General features: G+C 40.0%; 1 protein-coding gene across 1 annotated transcript; it reads right to left on the bottom strand.

The window, feature by feature from the left end:
* Positions 1-361: 361 nt before the first annotated feature.
* LOC110573894 (apolipoprotein R-like) lies at positions 362-6,878 on the bottom strand. The gene is made up of 3 exons (XM_021682516.1): positions 6,718-6,878; positions 3,633-3,803; positions 362-524 (listed from the first exon to the last, which is right to left on the bottom strand). Exons 1-3 carry the CDS (start codon positions 6,824-6,826, stop codon positions 376-378), a joined length of 429 nt encoding a protein of 142 aa, XP_021538191.1. The 5' UTR covers positions 6,827-6,878; the 3' UTR covers positions 362-375.
* Between the last annotated feature and the right edge of the window lie 12,103 nt (positions 6,879-18,981).

The raw sequence follows: 18,981 nt of genomic DNA, 5'->3' as shown, positions 1-18,981 counted from the left end.
GGTTGCAGAAGACACCTAGGGGACTTCTTCACGGACAACTGAAGGAATAGTTCCGACAGCTATGAAAAAGCATAGCGTGTATTGTAGAAAATATAGGGCTAGGGGCCAGGTCACCTGGATCTATGGGACCCTCCTATCTAGGGGCTTGGTTCTTCTTGCTCTAAAATGAGAGAATTAGAACTTGCTTTAACGAGTTCACCAAATGCTTTGAGGCTGATTTCCAAAGTGATTTAAACAACTTGTGAGTCCTGATACAAGTCAGATTTCATCAGTGTTGGTTGACAGTGCTCTGATACTGGCTACAATTTTTAGAACATGCCAGGACATCCTGAAATGTGTGCCACTTATCCACTTACACTTGGGCACCACTGGGAATCAGATTACGCTCTCTGAGCAGGTGATGCTTTGAGAGCCAATCACACCATAGCCATCATCACACTGAACAGTAACGTTTTCGGGCTCAACATACTGGTCTTTACCCACAGACAGACCTCCATTTTCAATCTCTGGTTTCAGACAGAGCGCTGTAATGGAAACACAATTTTGATCATCCTGTGATTCTCAGAATAAAATCTTACAAAAGTGAAGAATCCTGAGGGGATGAGAAACACTGGTAATAAATTATACCTGCATGCTCAGAGTTGTTCTCTACCTCCATTGATTGTATGATTATAACAACAAAAATTAATAATAGTAATGTTATGTTACATACTATTCTCTACATAAAACTATTATTTTTCTAAAGATTTTATTATTTATTTATTTATTTTAGAGAAAGAGAGAGGGAGCACAAGCAGGGGAAAGGTCAGGGGGCTAGGGAGAGAGAATCTCAAGCAGACTCTGCCCTGATCATGGACCCTGATGCAGGGCTTGATCTCATGACCCTGAGATCACGGACCTGAGCTGAAACCAAGAGTGGATGCTTAACTGACTGAGCCACCCAGGCATCCCCAAAACACTATAATTATCTCCATTTGGCTAGAGAGAAAAATTAGGTACAGATCGTTTATGTGACTTGTCTAAGGATGCATAGCTTTTAGGTGACATGATTATGATATAAACCTAAGGATTGTGATCCTAGAATCTGAGTTTTTAAAACTGCTATATCTCAAAACCTCACTCTTTTCATGATCCTAAGTATGTAATTTTTATTCACATACCCTTAACATCTTCCTGTGTTAAATGAAGACAATGGTGGGAAATTAGCCCCTTGAGTTGCTATTAGCAGTGTGATTTTAAAAAGACACACCTAATCTTGGTGGTCAACCAGAAGTCTCTTACTAGGCCAACTTCATCATGAGAAGATGAATGGCATGTATGAGGCTCTAATGGCGATATCAGATACCTCAAGGAGGTTTGGAATTTATCCATAAGAATTGTCTTTTAAAATGAAGCAGGTGCTTACTAAAATGTTGCTAAATCCACACCAATTGTCTCAAATTAAAAATTGCTATCTCTGTGCAGAAACAGAACCATATATACATGGGCACTTGAATTATGCCAAAGGTAACAGTGGGAACTACAGCCCATTTAATAAGTGGTACACAATTAATTGATTATCCCCTGGGGAAAACCAAACTTCGACCCCCACTTTCTATCATAAACCCAGGGATTTCAAGTGGGTTGGCGATATCATTGTGAAAGGTAAAACAATGAAACTCTCTGTATGATAACATAGGAGAACATTTTTGTTGTATTTTGTTGTATAGAATATTGCCTTGTGGTAGGCAAATATTTCTTAAACAAGACACAAAAGGTCCCAACATCGAGGAAAATATTGATAATTTGAAATAAATTGGAATTTAGAACTTATGTTTTTCAAAACTAGAACACTCATATCCTACTGGTAGAAATATAAATCGCCATGACCACCTTTGAACAAAATTTGGCATCATCTCCTAAAGATGAGTATGTGTATGCTCTACAAAACAGCAATTCTACTCCTGAGCTTATTCCTAACAGAAATGTTTGCACATTAGTACCAAGAGACATGCACAAAAGTGTTCATAATAGCCTAAAACATGAAAATCTCCAACTTTTAGAAAACACGTAAAATGTGGTCTATTCATCCAGAGGAATATTATAAAGCAATGAAAATGAATAAACTTCTCAGGAAACAAACTGAGGGTTGCTGGAGTGGGGGGTGGGGTGGGAGGGATGCGGTGGCTGGGTGATAGACACTGGGGATGGTATGCGCTATGGTGAGCGCTGTGAATTGTGCAAGACTGTTGAATCACAGATCTGTACCTCTGAAACAAATAATGCAATATATGTTAAGAAAAAAAAAAAGAAGATAGCAGGAGGGGAAGAATGGAGGGGTTGAAATCGGAGGGGGAGATGAACCATGAGAGACGATGGACTCTGAAAAACAAACTGAGGGTTCTAGAGGGGAGGGGGGTGGGAAGATGGGTTAGCCTGGTGATGGGTATTGGGGGAGGGCACGTTCTGCATGGAGCACTGGGTGTTATGCACAAACAATGAATCATGGAACACTACGTCAAAAACTAATGATGTAATGTATGGTGATTAACATAACAATAAAAAATTAAAAAAAAAAGAAAATGAATAAACTATCACAATGTGTAAGAACATAGATGATTTTCCAAACCTAATGAAGAAAGAAGCCAGGCACAAAAGAGTGCAGGTCTGATTTCAATTATATAAAGTTAAAAATTTGGCAAAACTAATCCATGGTGTTAGAAGGTGGAAGAGGGACAATAAAGTATCCCCCAAGCTGAAAAGGCACTTTGAGACCAAAAAAACAAAGCCGGCCATACCATAAGTTTACAGAGAGTTTTATTCAGAGTAACTTACTATTGGGGGTGGGGGGTAAATAAAGCCGACAACGATCCAGGCCCTGTACAGCTATTCTCTAAAATCAGTCCACAGATTCTTTAGAGCTAGGGGACATTGTAGTAAGGGACATTGTGGGGAGATCCAAGGGTTCATGTGCACCTAATTGACAGTTAACCCTTAATTAGATCTTGTGGAGTCATCTATAGGTCAGCAAGAGGAAGGACTATTTTATCTCTAAGATTCACTGGAGGCCAAAGTGAGCCTCCCCCTACACGGGTCTTGGTGGGCATTTCTGAGGTATGTATGTTAATCTCCAATGGGCCTGGAACACATAACCCCATGAGAGGTCATCAAGCGAACAGGAACAAGATGGAGGGCCAAATATGGAGTCAGTATTGTCAGCACTCCTCCACATGGTGTTGGTAGAGTGACCTTCCTTGGGGAGGAGAGTCAGGAGTAACTGAGGGAAGACATGCGATGCTTCTAGGGTAGGTTCACGTTGTGATAATTGTTGACCTTCAAGATTTGTACAGATTCTGTAGTATGTTACATTTTGATTAAAACTTTTATGAAAACAAAGCAAAAAGTGGTCCTCTAAATTACGTCTGAAAACATACACTTTGGTAATAATGGTTACTTCCAAGGCCGATAAGCTGAGTGATGGTTCAGACTTTAAAAATATTATACCATATGCATGTGTTAACTACACGAAATGAATAAATAAGTACAATTAAAAAATTGTAAGTGTTTACCCTAGCTGGGAAGAGACTCTATGGTCAGAACACTCACAGAGACTCTACTTTTTAAAACAGGATAATCAGTGAGGTTGAAGTTACCTTTACATTCAGGGGCTGGAGACGACCAGTGGGAGTTCCTGCAGGTGATTTTAGACTCTCCAACCAGAACATATCCTTCATCACATTCATATTGCACCACAGTAGTATAGGAAAAAAATGAACTCATGTCTTTATGGGATCCATGGGCAATGCTCGGAAATATTCTGCAGTCTTTAATGGTAAAAGAGAAGGGTGGAAGACAATGAGCTAGAGTTTAATAACAATTCAGAGTGAGGGATTCTTCTTATTTTATAGAATGAAGTCATTAAATTATACTGCAGAGGGATATTTCATTTCCTTGACAAAATCAATAGGAATGATCTACTGAGATCTTAGCTACTGGCTAGAAACTGTGTTAATCATTTTATATATGTTAAACCAATTAATCCTCACACTAACTCTCCGAGGCACTATGATCATCATTCCCATTCTGGAGAAAAGGAATCTCAACCTTAGGGGGGTCAGATATTCCACAGAAGGTCACAACTATTAAGTGCCAGTAACATGAATCAAACTTAGGGATTAAGCTCAGGTTTGTATCAAAGTCCACTGGTACTTTCTGGAATCCTGCTATTTTCTGCTCTCTGTAATGATCATTGGATGCTTACTTTATAAAGCCATAAAATGGAAGTTTTGGTTGAAGAACAATACTCTAGCACAGTCAAGTAACATCCCATAATTGATAAAGTAGGTAGGTCAGAATCTGTTAGAAAATTCTTAACACCTTCACCCAAATCAAAGGCATTAAAAGATTAGGAATTTAATTTTTAAATTCAAATTAGTCCCAGGTGAGGCAAATGTGTAGGTGCATTTCTCCTTCACACTGACAGAGGGGCTCTAAGGAGCCCACTGAGAAAAGCTACTATATCTCTTTGCAATTTGGAGAGACATTAGAAACAGTGACCTAGTATCAAGCTCCTGCCTGGGAAATCTAAAATGCAAAGGTGGGCTGTCTAGTGGCTCTGCTGGTGAGGGCGAAGGACAGATTTCTGCTGCTTTGAGATTGGCCCATACTCCTGACATTATTCGGAACAAAGGATGAGTGAGTACTTCCAGTGAATTGGAAATGGGCTGCATGAAAAAGACAGGCCTAGTGACATTGTCTTCAGGCCTGTGCAAAAGGACCTCCTGAGGTGGGAAGAAAGCCTCAGTAAAAATAAATGCCCAGGAGTCACTAGGTCTTTAGGAGATAAGAAAGAGGAAGTGATCAACCAGAATCGGAAATGGATCCCGGGATCAAGCAGACCAGGGAATTGCAGTTAGCAGATCCTCAGTGATGATGAAGGACCCATCAAAAAACAGCAACAACAACAACAAAACACAAGAGAGAAAGCAAGCTTGAAACACTCTTGATGCAAAGAATCAGCTCAGGTCAAGCACTGTTTCCCTTACCTCTGCTCCTTCAAAGCTTCAGCTCTGAAGGAGTTGCTCTTTTAGTAACGAGGAAAAAGAATTCACCTGTGTATGAGTCAACAGTTTCCATATAGCATTTCTTAAACTGCAGATAAGGCCCCTCCATAGAAATATAAAAAAATAGCTCTTAATTTTTTTTTTTTTTTTTTTAAAGATTTTATTTATTTATTTGAGACAGAGAGAATGAGAGACAGAGAGCATGAGAGGGAGGAGGGTCAACAGGAGAAGCAGACTCCCTGCCGAGCAGGTAGCCCGATGCGGGACTCGATCCCGGGACTCCAGGATCATGACCTGAGCTGAAGGCAGTCGCTTAACCAACTGAGCCACCCAGGCGCCCCAATAGCTCTTAATTTTTATGACCAAACACACATACAGAGTCCTGTACCAACACTTCTCAGGTAATATCAAGGAGGCATACTTGCTATTTACTTACAAAGATAAGATGTGGTCATGATGTAGGAAAGATGTTAGGGTTCAAAGCCAATGGCCAAGAAAGAATTCTTGAGACATCTTTGGTGCAAAAAGGTGATTTTATGAAAGCATGGGGACAGGCAGGAAGAGCTGCACTGGGGTCATGAGGACTGGCCCATTATATACTTTCAAGTTGGGAGGGCGTTAGGGATAGTGTAAGTCTCTAAGGAATATGGAAGCAAGATTTCCAGGACCTTGAGGGGGCTAGCTATTGTTGGGAAAATGTCATTTATTACCATCTAATAAAACCTTAGTCATGAGACCCTTTGATGATGTATATCAATGGGCCATATGCTTGGGGGATGAGTGCCAACACATATCTTGGTAACAGTGTCTTACATTTATATAATGGTTTACAGTTCACAAAGTACCCTATAATTTTACCTCAGAAAATTTACTCAGTATTTGATAATAACAGAAAATATATTTTAAAATTTTTATTTATCATTAGTTTCTAATCCCAGTGTAGTTAACATACACTGCAATATTAGTTTCAGGTGTGCAACACGGTGATTCAGTACTTCCATACTACACCCAGTGCTCATCACCACAAATCCACTCCTTAATCCCCATCACTTATTTCATCCATCCCCCGGCCCACCTACCGTCCTATAACCATCAGTTTGTTCTCTATAGTGAAGAGTCTCTTTCTTGGTTTGTCTCTTTTTTTCTTTCTTTCATTGTTCTGTTTCTTAAATTCCACAGATAAGTGAAATCATATGGCATTTGTCTTTCTCTCACTGACTTATTTCACTTAGCATTATCCTCTCTAGCTCCATCCGACAACAGAAAGTAGTTTTGCTTTTTGGATGGAAATTATTTCTAATCAATCAGTAACTAAGATTGTGGATGGCATAGTTAACCTATTTGGAAAGTAAATTTGTTCTAAGCATCTTGGAGCATTGAAATATAAGAAACTAATTTGAAAATTCAAGATTATTCTTTGCTAAAGCAGCCTCACAAGGAATTTTGCATATCAACACTTTTCTATTCTAGACATAACAACAGCTTCTACCTGCATTAAAATAATTTCCTTTACATTTAAAAATTCTTCATTTTTATTAATACATAGTTCATTATACTCTCTCAAAAAGGTTATGAATTACCACTATTTGACTATATTCAGTTAATTCTTAATAGAGTGCTTGTCCTCCATATCATAGAGAAACCACCCTCCTTTTCCCATAACTACTGTACTCACCACACAAGCCAGAAGGGCACAGCAGTAGGGTCAAGACCCCAAAGAGGTACAGTGCTGGGAAAGTGCTCTGCGACTTGGGGGCCATGGCACAGAGTCTCAGAGGTGCCATACTGAGGCTCAGTGTTCTCAGACACTTGAATCAATATGAAGAAAAGAATTCTAAGTAACAACTGAAATGGTGCCTAAGCCAACATAACCAGCCTTGGCAAAGTCTCAGCTATGTGTCACTAAAGGGAAGGGACAGGGGGAGTGACCAGAAGACCAGGTGCTGAGCACGGCTCTGACAGAGGTCAGCTGATAAGGCCCCCTTCTTGGAGAGAAGAGTCTGGAGATGGATGGGCGAGGCCTCTGGGATTCTGTTTGTGGTTATTGTTGTAATCCTAGACTCCCTTGCTGTTCAGATGGGGCACATGATGAGTTCCTTTCTGGATATATCCATGATTCCTCTGTGAATAAACAAGAGCAAAAAGGCACAAGGGACGGCAGCTCATGATGCACAGTATATGTGGTGGGTTCTACAGGAATTAGAAGTCATAGCATGAGAGAAAATAGAATGTCTGAGAAGTGGTGCCTGTTTGAGAAGTGGTTTCTGTGATGAGAAGTAGGTATAACTTGCCCATAGAAGAATGGATTTTTTTTAAATCTTGAAAATTAAATTTCTTTCTAGATAGCACATAGTCTAGGCAGAACAAAGTAGTATGAGTCTCTAACTGTGAAAATACTCAAGACTCCAGTCCATACAATTACAATTATGATTACAGTACCTCAGTGGGAACCTCTTTTCCCTAATTCCTGGGTTTTTTAATGTACATAAAACATCAAATGATTCGCTCTGTGAAACTGACGATTCTAATGTGGAAGTTATTCTAGTCTGTGTTTGCAACACAGAAAAAGCATGCACTGACAGTTAAATAGTTGAAGATGATTAATTAAGGAGAAAGGAAGATTTCTTATGACTTTCAGAATATCTGAATGATGCTGGATCCTGGAGAACCTAGCATTTTGCTTCTAAGCACTAAACATAACTGGATGGAAGGCACATTTGTTATTCTTCTTAGATTGTTAACCCCAAGACTAAGTTTCCCATAAAACCATCTGGGATTGCCTGGTTATTCATCCAGATCACTTCCTAAATTTAGTCTCCTTAAATGGGACAGATGAAGCTACCAACCTGGATTCTGTATCTTGCCCACCAACTGTGAATATCTGTTCCTTGAAGAGACAAAGATGGTTGTCTAAACAAAAGAGCAAACTCTGGAAATTGTCTTAAAGTGATCTTCACTACTCAGCTGAACTGGAATGATTGCAACATACCAGTAATAGCCAAAATGCTTATCTATCAGAAATATAATAGACAAAAGAAAGCAAGTAAATCCACTAAATAGTTGCTTCCTTTAAAAAGAGGAACCACAATAAAGAAAAGTAATTTAAATGATCAGTCATCATGTTTTGTTGACCTGCCTTTAATCTTTAAGCATGTAGTGTACCAGAACTTTGCATAAATTATTATAATGAGACCTCAAAAACTCCTGTGACATGGCTCTTGCCTGCCTTGTTGCATAGATGAGGAAGCAGGTTCAGATAAATTAAGTAAACTGCCCCCTAAACTCTTCAGATAATTAGCAGCTTAGCCAAATTCTGAACCCAGGACTGATACTTAAAACCCAAGCTTATTCTTTAAACCAAAAGAATTTGTATTTTTTGGCCAATAATGATTTTCTGTCAGGACACTGAATCAGCCATTTGGGAGTAAATCAACATCATTGGCTTTTACCCAAAGGTACGCCCACCCTCCAGATGCTGCTGGCACTGCAGTTAATGGCTTAGACCCATGACCACCAAAGCATGTACTGTGATGACAGGAGCCGCTTCATTCCTGATATAGGAAGTTATACCCTGCTCCCTCAGGAGCAACCAATGCCTGACTGATCCTGGGATACAAAAGCTCTGATTCCTTGCCTCAAGTCTGGACAACTCTGTGGTACAATTGATGCTCTAGAGACCACTGTGGGTCAGGTGAAGGTTACACTTAACCTGAGAGTACATTTTTGCTCAGTTCCTTTCCCTCTTGTTGTTTCATTCCCTTATAGTTCCATCAAAAATTCATATGCATCTGAATCCCTTCTAGAGACACAGCCTGAAGACAGTTTATACCACAAGTGGAGCTAGGAAGCAAACTCTAAGAATGAGATTCTAGAATTGGATCACCCACCAGCCAACTGACAACCAAGACTCCATCACTGGTGAAAGGTGAAGTATCGATAGCCCTGGCTTACTGTAGCGTTGCAACTATGAACATTTTCACCTGGTAAACTGTCCTGAAGCATAGATGGAGAAAGATGCATTGGCTAGTGAAACATCTCTAACATTTGAGAGGTGCAGTGGAAATAGGATTGTGAAAAGGGATTGTGAAATTGGGTGGCTAAGTACTGTTGATGAAGCTCAGCAACCCCTTAGCTGAAAATGAAAGTTCAAGGCAATCAATCACAATTCAAATCCAAGTGTGAAATCCAGGAGCCCCTCCCTGCCCCTGTTAGTATTTAAAGAAATTCTTGTATCAGCTAGCTTGGAGACTAATTATACTAAGGACCAGGGTCAGAATATAATCATAAAACAATAGTAAAATTTCAGTAAAAAATAAATTCTTAGCCTTGGCAAGTCTCTACTAAAAGTTTACCTTTATGGAAGGAGTGGTGCCCTTAGACTTGGCATTAGGATATCCAGGTAGATGCACTACAGAACCTTGAACTCCAGATTTCCCTAAACCCAAAGAGCTTATAATTGGCCCAGTTTCCCTTGTTATAAGATAGTGCCCCTGCTGCTTGAAGACCATGCAGAGCAATCAAATACATCAGGTATCTTATAAGTTCATAACTGCTCTCCTCAAGATCTGCCCCCATTCACCTCCAGGCATCAGACCACTTACTGAAATCAAATCTCAGTATGAACTGACTAAGGGTAGGCTGAGCCTACTAAGAGAGGAGAGGAATCACATGTAGGATCTGTGAGACCTAGTTAGCACGTATTAGGAGTTGGGAGAGTATGCCTAGGAGGGGATCATAAAGCTGGACAAGGGAGACACTGTTCCATAACACAAGATCGCAATGCAAGTGCCCTGGGAGTCAGCTCTTGTGTGCTTCTGGGATGCTTTTGGAAGCTTAGGAAAAATGATGGTCAAAAAATGATATAAAGATGCCAGAACTGCTAAGGCAGACTAAGCAGGAAATGATTAAAGATTCAGAGAAGTAGACATGTTAGAATGATCTATTTTAGGGGCACCAGGGTGGCTCAGTTGGTTAAGTGTCTGCCTTTGGCTCAGATCATAATCCCAGGGTCCTGAGATCCAACGCTGTGTCAGGCTCCCTGCTCAGCAGGGAGTCTGCTTCTGCTTCTCCCTCTGCTCTTTCCCCTGCTCATGCTCTCTCTCTCTCAAATAATAATTAAAAAAAGAATGATCTATTTTATAAAACCAGAAGACCTACCAGCTATTTTCTTCATGAGAGCCCTGAGGATGTACCATTTACCAGGACAATAAAGAATGCCCCAGTGACAGGGACCAATATTATAAAGAAACTTTATTCTGGCCAACTATCTATAGGCTCCATTTTTGGTAGTAGATGCTATTATCAAATGTGGCTGCCTAATAGCAGTGGGGATTATAGAATCCCAGGATAGCAAGGCTAAGTAACAGCACTTAATCTTCAGAAGCGGATTGGGTGATACTGGAGGGCCAAGACTAGGTGATGCAACAATGTGCCTAGGATGCAAAATCAAAGTAGGCACTTATTTTCAGGCTTGTGCAAGTACTGACCCTCAAAATGAGTGCCTCCTTAAGGATGAGGCATGTAAGGCAGCAAGGCTGGGAGGCAGCCAAAGGAGAGAACACCCTACCTGTAGGAATCTCTGAAGAGGGTCAATAGAATATGGTGTTCCTTAGGGTAAGGGTCTGTCAACATAGGTATTGCATGATACATAATCAAAAAAGTTCAAGAATGAGTGATCCAAAGATTGAGATAAGCTATTCCAATAAAAAGTCATGATCTTTTGCCCAATTATGTTTTTTTAACTTGGCTATTTTCTCCCCCATTCTCAGACTTAAAGTAAGTACAGATCCCTATGAGGAAGGACCATGTAACACCAGAGCAAGTATATATGGTAGTACTTCTCCAATCCTTTCCCAAAGGAAACTTGAATAATTTACTTTAGTAATTGTGCACTAGGATCTCTAGAGACTTGTTGGATCTGAGCTGTCTATGATACCTGGGAACAAAAAGTATCACTATAACCCCAGTTAAAATAGAAGCTACAGGAGCCAGGCAATAAAAGGATCCCTAGTTCATGTTTATCTCACAATGATTCACTGGGCTTATGGACCCACCTGGCAGTCATTTCTGTGGCTCTCAAGTGTACACAGTTTGTAGGACCCTCACATTAGTTCTCTGACCTTTGAAATGAGAGCTGTCAAAGTAAGAAAAACCATGTAAAAAAATCTACAAATGATATTTAATACTGAAACACTGAATGATTTTCCCTTAAGATTAGGAATCCAGCAGGATATCTACTCTCATCAGTCCTATTCAGCAATATATTGGAGGTCTAGCTAGTGCAATAAGGCAAGAAAAATAAATAAATGGCACTCAGTTTGGAAAAGCAGAAACAAAATTCTGTTTATTTTCAGACAGGATTGTTTATTTGGTAAATGCCAAAGAATTTATAGAAAACCTGCTATGACTTATAAAAAAATTTCATAAGGTTACAACATACATGATCAATGTATAAAAGTCAATTGTATTTCTATATACTAGCAATGAAAAATTGGAAATCTGAAATTTAAAAAGTACTACCATCTCAAGGGCAATATGCTAGTGACAAAAGCCATTTTCAAAAGATCACATACCATCTGACTCCATTTTGTAAAACTTTGTCAAAGTGACAAAATGATAGAAATGGAGAAGAGATTAGTAGTTACTCGTGGTGGGCGTGGTGGGCCGGGGTAGGGGGTGAATATAAATATAAAGAGGTAGTTCAAGGGGGATCTTTGTGGTGATGCAATAATTCTGTAAATAGTGTAGAATTATACACACACATTGAGCCAATGTCAATGTCCTGATATTATCAATATTATTCTAGTTCTCTAAGATATAACCATTGGGAGAAACTGGGTGAAGGGCACATAGGACCTCTCTCCATTTGCCTTGTGATTTTCTGTGAATCCATAATTATTTCAAAATAAAAAGTTCTAAAAATGACACAAGCTCCATATGGTGCATGGTAGCTGAAAACTACAAAGCCGAGAAAGCCTCATTAAGTGGAGTAATATACTGTGTTCATGAGTTGAATTGAAAGACTCAACATTATTAAGATATCTGTTCTCCTCTAATTGATCTAGAGATTCAAAGCATTCCAAACCAAATCCCAGCAGATGTTTTGTAGAAATTGATGAGCTATTTCTAAAAAAGTACATGAATAAGCCAAGGCCTTAAAATAGCCAAAACAATTTTGCAGAAGAATAAAATTTAAAAGACATACTTCCTGATTTCAAGATTTGTTATAAAGCTACATGATCAACACATTGTGGTATTGGCATAGGAATGGACTTATGGATCAATGGAAAAAAATAAAGTCCAGAAACACACTAACACGCATATGGTTAATTTTAGACAGAGGTGCCAAGGTAATTAAGTGGGAAAAAATATAGTCTTTTCAATGAATGTTTCTCAACAGAATAATTGGTCATCCATATGCAAAAAAAAAAAAAAGAAAAGAAAAAAGAGTTTTGACTACTCTTACCCTTCACCATGTGCAAAAATTAACTCAAAATGGACCATAGACATAAATGTAAAACTAGCCAGTTTGGGAACTACTAGTTTAAAAGACAAAGTATTTATTTATTTCTCTATGTATTCCACAGTCTATTTTCATAACAGAAAGAAAAGCTTCTCCTGTGGAACTAATATTTTCTTTTACCAAACAATGTAAATATTTGCTTCATTATATTTTCCATTTTAGTTTCACTGAAAATAAGCAATAAAAATTACTACATAAATTAAATTTTAGAAAATTAACTTCTATCACTCACAATTTTGATTTTTCATTTGTATTTTAGCAAGTTAAATTATGCATATCTATTATAAGCTGATATATTCTATTTTTTTTTAAATTATTGTGTTTCTACTGGGTACTGAGCTAAACATAAAGGAAAAAAAAACTACTTAAGAAAACTCTTTAGCAAGAAAATTTTTCAGTTATATAAATATGCATCATTTGTTAAGTATAAATACTCATAATGAATGATAATCTTATTTTAAAGCCTAAAAACATTGGCATCAGACATTTGATGATCTGACAAAATGATGGGAATACAGGATTAGGAGCTATTCACAGGACTATTTGTGAATCAGAAATTTTTGGAAAACAGTGTTCCTTTTCTGATCATTTGTATCCCACATTAGAAAATAGCAGCTTGGAACACCTGGGTGGCTCAGTCATTAAGCATCTGACTATTGATTTCATCGGGTCTGATCTCAGTGGACCTCAGTGTCCTGAGATCCAGCCCCAGGGTCCGGTTCCTCACTCAGCGTGGAGTCTGCTTGAGATTCTTTCTCCCTCTCTGTATGCCCCTCCCAGCCACTCGCAAACACTTTCTCTCTCCTCTCTCTAAAATAAGTAAATAAATCTTAAAAAAAAAAAAGAAAATGGCAGTTCAATCCATAGTCTCCATTCATATATATTCTCTTTTTTTTCATATATAAATTTTCATCTGAAATCTCTGATTTACCAACTTCCTTCTCCCCAAGATACTTTCTAGGGATAGGAAAAATCATTTCAAGAAGGAAAGTAGACATTATCAATGCTGACAGGGTGAAAGTAATGTTGCATTAGAAACAGGCTGAAGGGTTTGGGGGGAGCAGAGAGGCAGTAATCTTGTTTTGCATGGTAGAAATTCAAGTTAATAAAGAAGCAGGCAGGAAACTGGAGAATCTTTTTCAGAAGAAACTGAACAGCAATAGAGAAGACACCAGTAAACACTGATATTTGGGAAATCCTCTGAATGTGTTAGGCTATAAGCTAAGTTTCTAAAACAAAGGCAGAAATTTATATCTCTCTTATGCCACAATCCAGAAGTAGAGACATATTCAGGTTGGTCAGCTGCTCTGCCCAATGAGGTCATCTGAGGGTAAGGTCCCTTCCCTCTTTGTCACTCTAACATCCCCTGGGTCATTTGTCCTCATGCGCATGGTGGGGCTGGCTCACCAACACCCTGTCAGCATTTCAGAGTGAAAGAGGAAGTGGAAGGTAAGCAGCTTCCTTTTTAAGAAAGTGATTAGGAAGTTGCACCCATTAGGAGGTTGCTCCAAGGGAGCTGATATTTAAAGGGGTGAGGGTAGTTCTATTACTTAAAGGAGGTAAGTCCTGAAAATGTATATGGGGAAACAATTAGCAGCCTCTGCTATAGCTCCCAAAAAGAAAGAATAGCTTACTGATTAGTCTCCCCAAATACATAGAATTTAAATTAGCTTATGTGGGTCTTATTCTTAAGAATGAACATATAAGGGGTGCCTGGGGGGGCTCAGTCAGTTAACGTCTGCCTTGAGCTCAGGTCATGATCCCAGAGTCCTGGGATGGAGCCCCTCATTGGGCTTCCTGCTCAGCAGGGGGCCTGCTTCTCCCTCTCCCTCTGCCGCTCTCCCTGCTTGTGCTCTCTCTCTCTCTCTGTCAAATAAAGAAATAAAACCTTAAAAAAAAAAAGCAGAGACTAGAACTTCCAAAGAAACTATTATTAATATTCTATATGTGAGTAGTCATTATATCCATAAAGAACAGAACACTTTTTTAAAGTGCTGTGAACATTTTATAAAATTGATAAAACAATTAAAATACAAAGGCAAGGAAATATTCCCAAAGAACATGGGGGAGGGGCAGAACAGAGTTGATGGTATAGGAAACAGAAAGAAAATATAAGAAAGTTATAGGATTGACAAAAGAGGTCCAACATGTGACCAGTAGGATATCCATAAAGAAAAAGAAAAAATAGAGAAGAGAAAATTACTGAAAAAAACATACCAAGAAAATTTCTCAGAAAAAAAAAAAGAATGAGTTTCCTTATGGAAGAAAAGGGAGAAAGAAAAAAAAAAATCCTGTAGACTCTGTAATAAAAATGGCTTTTGACTTTTCAATTGCAATATTGGAAACTTGTACAAAGAAGTTACTCTTTTAAAAAGTTCTAAAAGAAAGTTATGTTTAGCCCAGTTTTCTACACTCAATGAAATTATCAACCAAGTATTCAAATAAAGAGTTTCACATATGCAGAAGCTCAGTGTTTTACTTACTTTCTTATTTACTTTCACAGCATCAACTGTGAGTACATAGTATCATTTCCTAGGCAGCTCATTAAGGACATTCTCCAGTAAATAGAGGAAATAAACCAAGGAAGTGGAGAACGTGAATCCAGCAAAAGCAGAGCAGGAAGGTGAGTGTACAGATGTGAGAGTGCCCACTCACACTGAAGCGTGTAGCAGACACTGCCAAATTCCTGTTGATAGCACTAGGGCTCTCCTGCACACTCTGGACAGCTCCGAGACATCAGTATCTGCTTTGTCTGCCCAGGCTTTTTCAAGAACTGCTGAAGGTTATTCTGACAACAGGACAGCAGGTCAAAAATATCAGGTAATTGGGGTGCCTGGGTGGCTCAGTTGGTTAAGCGTCTGCCTTCGGCTCAGCCATGATCCCAGGGTCCTGGGATCGAGCCCCACATCGGGCTCCCTGCTCGGCAATGGGCCTTCTTCTCCCTCTCCCTCTGCCCCTTCCGCTGCTAGTGCTCTCCTGCTCTCTCGTTCTGTCAAATAAATAAGTAAAATCTTAAAAAAAAAATCAGGTAACTAACACTTCCCAGTAGCAGACCTTAACATCCTCAATATCTGTAGAAGTTACTGTATCAATACCCTAGCTACCTTGCCCTGTGAGAGGTATAAAACTTCATGGTTTCCCCACGGGTTCAGGTCACCCACGGAGGTCGGTGGCTTGACAATGCACCTCTTATTGGCTGCCTTGCCTTCTCTGTCTCACTGCTCCACTCGATTTCTCAAATATTCATAAAAACATTTTGAGCACATATAGAACAATTCATCAAGTATTCCGAGTAGATAACGCACTTAAAATATCAATTATCTAATTACCTGACACTCAATGAACTCAAGAATGAGTTTTTGCATGGAGAAAGCAATATGATACAATACAAAATATAGATTAGGTTTCCATTCTATTCTTCCCCCGCCCCGAAAAAATATTTATTCTAATGTAAATGAGGAGTGGAATACCTTGTTTAAGATATAAAACTAATTCAAATAGCACTTAAAAGAAGAAAAGAAGTGGTGTTTAAAAATTATTATTTAATGATTGAAGACTTCTGAGTGAGGCTTGGTGGCAACAGGAAGGAGACGAGGAGGGTGTCGTCACTCTCACCAGTGGGAGAAGGTGAGTGAAAATCAGTGAGAGCAAGTCAATGAAACAGTTACCCGTATCTAACCCTAAGGAACTGGTTAACATCCTCTTTTCCGGGCCATGCAGACCTTGGAAGTACATAGAAAGCACCACTGCAGGAAGCTGGATACATAAAATGGGCATCTGTGGGTGGTGTACCCATGCAGGTGATTCACCAGCATCTTGGGGATGGTGGTGGGGGTAAAAAAATTTCAAGAAGAGACGTGTTGCTGAGGAAGAAGTACATGAAGCTTTGGAGGTGAGGGTCCAAGAGGATGGCCAGGATGGTAAGCAGATTCCCCACGCACCCAACCAGATACAGGCTGGAGGACAGACCAAAGAGCCCTTGCTGTTGCAAGGGCTGCTCAGGGAGGCCGAGGAGGATGAATGCAAAGATTCAGGTCTGTTTGTCCATGTCCAGGCAGTTCTAGAGCCAGAAGCAAGGGCGTCAACTGTGAGTGGACTCCTGGAGAAGAAACGGATTCCCGAAAAAATTAAAAAAAAAAAAAAACCAAAAAAATAAAAAAACCCAAAAACCAAAAAAAAAAAAAAAAGAAAGAAAAGAAAAGAAATAGATTCTGGCATTAATGTCCTGCCCCACCCCCGTACATCGTGCATCTCACTAACCCCCTGAACCTCAGTTCCCTCATCAGTTTCAGGGGACTAATCATTCTAACCTCTTAGGATCATTACAAGGATTAAGTGAGAAAAATCTGTCTTGAGGGGCTGAAATCCATGCCTGACATACAATATGGGCAACTACTTTTGTTAGTGGGAATTTCTAGTGATGCTATCAAAATAAAGAGTGATATGTAAAATAAAAATAAAAATAAAATAAAATAAAATGGACATCTGTTTGGGTTTCCTTTGCTTACAATTATAAAGCTCCTGCTAACATGAGACTGTGGTGGTAATTGAGTTTTGTTTTCATTTTGGTTTTTTTGTGATACCTCTGCCCACCTCCTGATAAGGCAAAGGCAATTATTTTTCTGTATGTTCCAAAATTTACTGTTAATGTTTGGTATAAAATTATTCAGGCTCTTACCCTTCCTCTTCCTCCAAGCATCAGTGAGCATCAGATTGAACAAATTCCTCTCTTATAAATTCTTCTGATAAGGCTTTTCTGTGCCTTTTAGTCTCACCTACAACCTTAACAGTCTTCTCTACTTTCATGGATCAGATTTTCAGTAAATAAAGTGGGAAATGATATTTAAAATGCACACGAATTTAAACGACGAGTAGCAGATTTTCTCCTCCTGAGAAAATGTCTGAGGCACCCCAGGGGCTCACGGCACATCCTCATGCCCTGAACCGGCAGGGAAAACTCAATATTCACCATAATGGATTTTTAACTTATTTGTAAATTTTAATCAAGTTGTTTTTCAGGCAGGTTTAGTAAATATTTGATTGGTGAGACTGCACATAACAAAAGACCTCTATAAGCCCAGAGTCCAATGGTAGGTGGAAAGTTAAATGACTCTCTAAGAAAATGGAAAGAATTCTGTTGGAGCCAATTAATAGCAAAGAATGCAGAGGTCTGATGAAGGGGGAGGCTGAGTAGAGAGAGAGAGAGAGAGTGAGAGAGAGGCCAGAACAGATGTCCGAAGAGAGCCACGGAGAAAAGGGAACTGCGGAAGAGACCAGCTGTGCTGTGGCCACATCCCTAACTGGAGGCTGATGCAGGCACTGCCACAGCGCCCTCCCTGACGGTGACCCCGTCCTCGGGAGCCCATTCAGTGGGCCCACGGTGCCGGCCGTCAACACTGTTGGAGCAAGTCTTCAGCGATGAGAGGAGGGAACTGGTGGCTAAATGCCCCAGGTGCTCACCTGGAAAGACTACTCAGAATCGTGTCCCACATGCTCTCAGAGCACAGTCGCCATAACTGAGCACCTATTAGCAACCCCAGTAACCACCCCAATCAAGCTCCTTCCTTCAGCTGTCCTCCCTTTCTCATCTGATCATCTCACTACCCACTCGCTGCTTTCTGGGCCACCCTCCAAGGAAACTAGTAACCCACAAATCCTTGTCTAAGGGGAAACCCGGAATAAAGATCTACCGATTTCCTAGAAGCAGGTGCAGGCAAATGGCTTTAAGGACCATCAATAGTTACCTTCCATGGTAGGTCAGTTTCTCTAACAGTTCCAGCCCCTCTGTTACATCGAAAGTCCACTGAAAACCTATGAGACCCCAGTGCCTCTGCAGAGTATATTTGGTGAAATAAGAACAAAAGAGGCCGGCGTTCCCCCATAGAGGCGTGTGAACAAAGAGAGGAGAGACGAGCAAAGGGGCTGGGACATGAATGAGAGATTTCAGAGGATGCAGGTCTTGGAGGGGGTGGTGAGTAGAAGGAACAACAGTGTCCAGGATACACCAAGATACACGGGTGATTGATGGAGGTTTCTCCTCATGTGGGGGATACTTGCTCACGCCATTTCACTTTTCAGATGGAGGACATGGGAACACACAGGTGGCCGCCATGTGGGCCTCATTCATCGGTCTATCAGAGTTTGTTTTCTCAAAATGGAAGAAGGAAGAAGGAGGTCCAGATGCAAACACTAATCCCTTTCCTGTCAAGCAGAAGTCCAGAGGTAGCATTAGTGAGGCAGAGGGCCAGTGCACGGGGGTTGGGTAAAGGGCAGGACTCCCTTCAAATGGGGAGAATGGACCAGGATTTGGGGGTGTGTTGACATTTAATCTAACTACTGAGGACCTGAGGGATTTGCACAAGTGGACATGTGCAGTGAGGCAATCCAGGGAAATGCTTTGCTGTGAGCCCACGTCCA

The sequence above is a fragment of the Neomonachus schauinslandi genome, chromosome 6 (assembly GCF_002201575.2).
Source record: "Neomonachus schauinslandi chromosome 6, ASM220157v2, whole genome shotgun sequence".
Taxonomy (NCBI): Eukaryota; Metazoa; Chordata; class Mammalia; order Carnivora; family Phocidae; genus Neomonachus; species Neomonachus schauinslandi.
Note: the sequence above shows the minus strand (reverse complement) of the source record. Positions and strands in the feature narration are given on the sequence as shown.

Excerpts from the sequence above, each read along its gene's own strand:
- LOC110573894 (XM_021682516.1), bottom strand. The coding sequence starts at position 6,826 with ATGGCACCTCTGAGACTCTGTGCCATGGCCCCCAAGTCGCAGAGCACT. Across the intron at positions 3,804-6,717 it reads GTGCCCTTCTGGCTTGTGTG|ACTGCAGAATATTTCCGAGC; the intron begins GTGAGTACAGTA and ends TTACCATTAAAG. Across the intron at positions 525-3,632 it reads TCCAGCCCCTGAATGTAAAG|CGCTCTGTCTGAAACCAGAG; the intron begins GTAACTTCAACC and ends TTTCCATTACAG.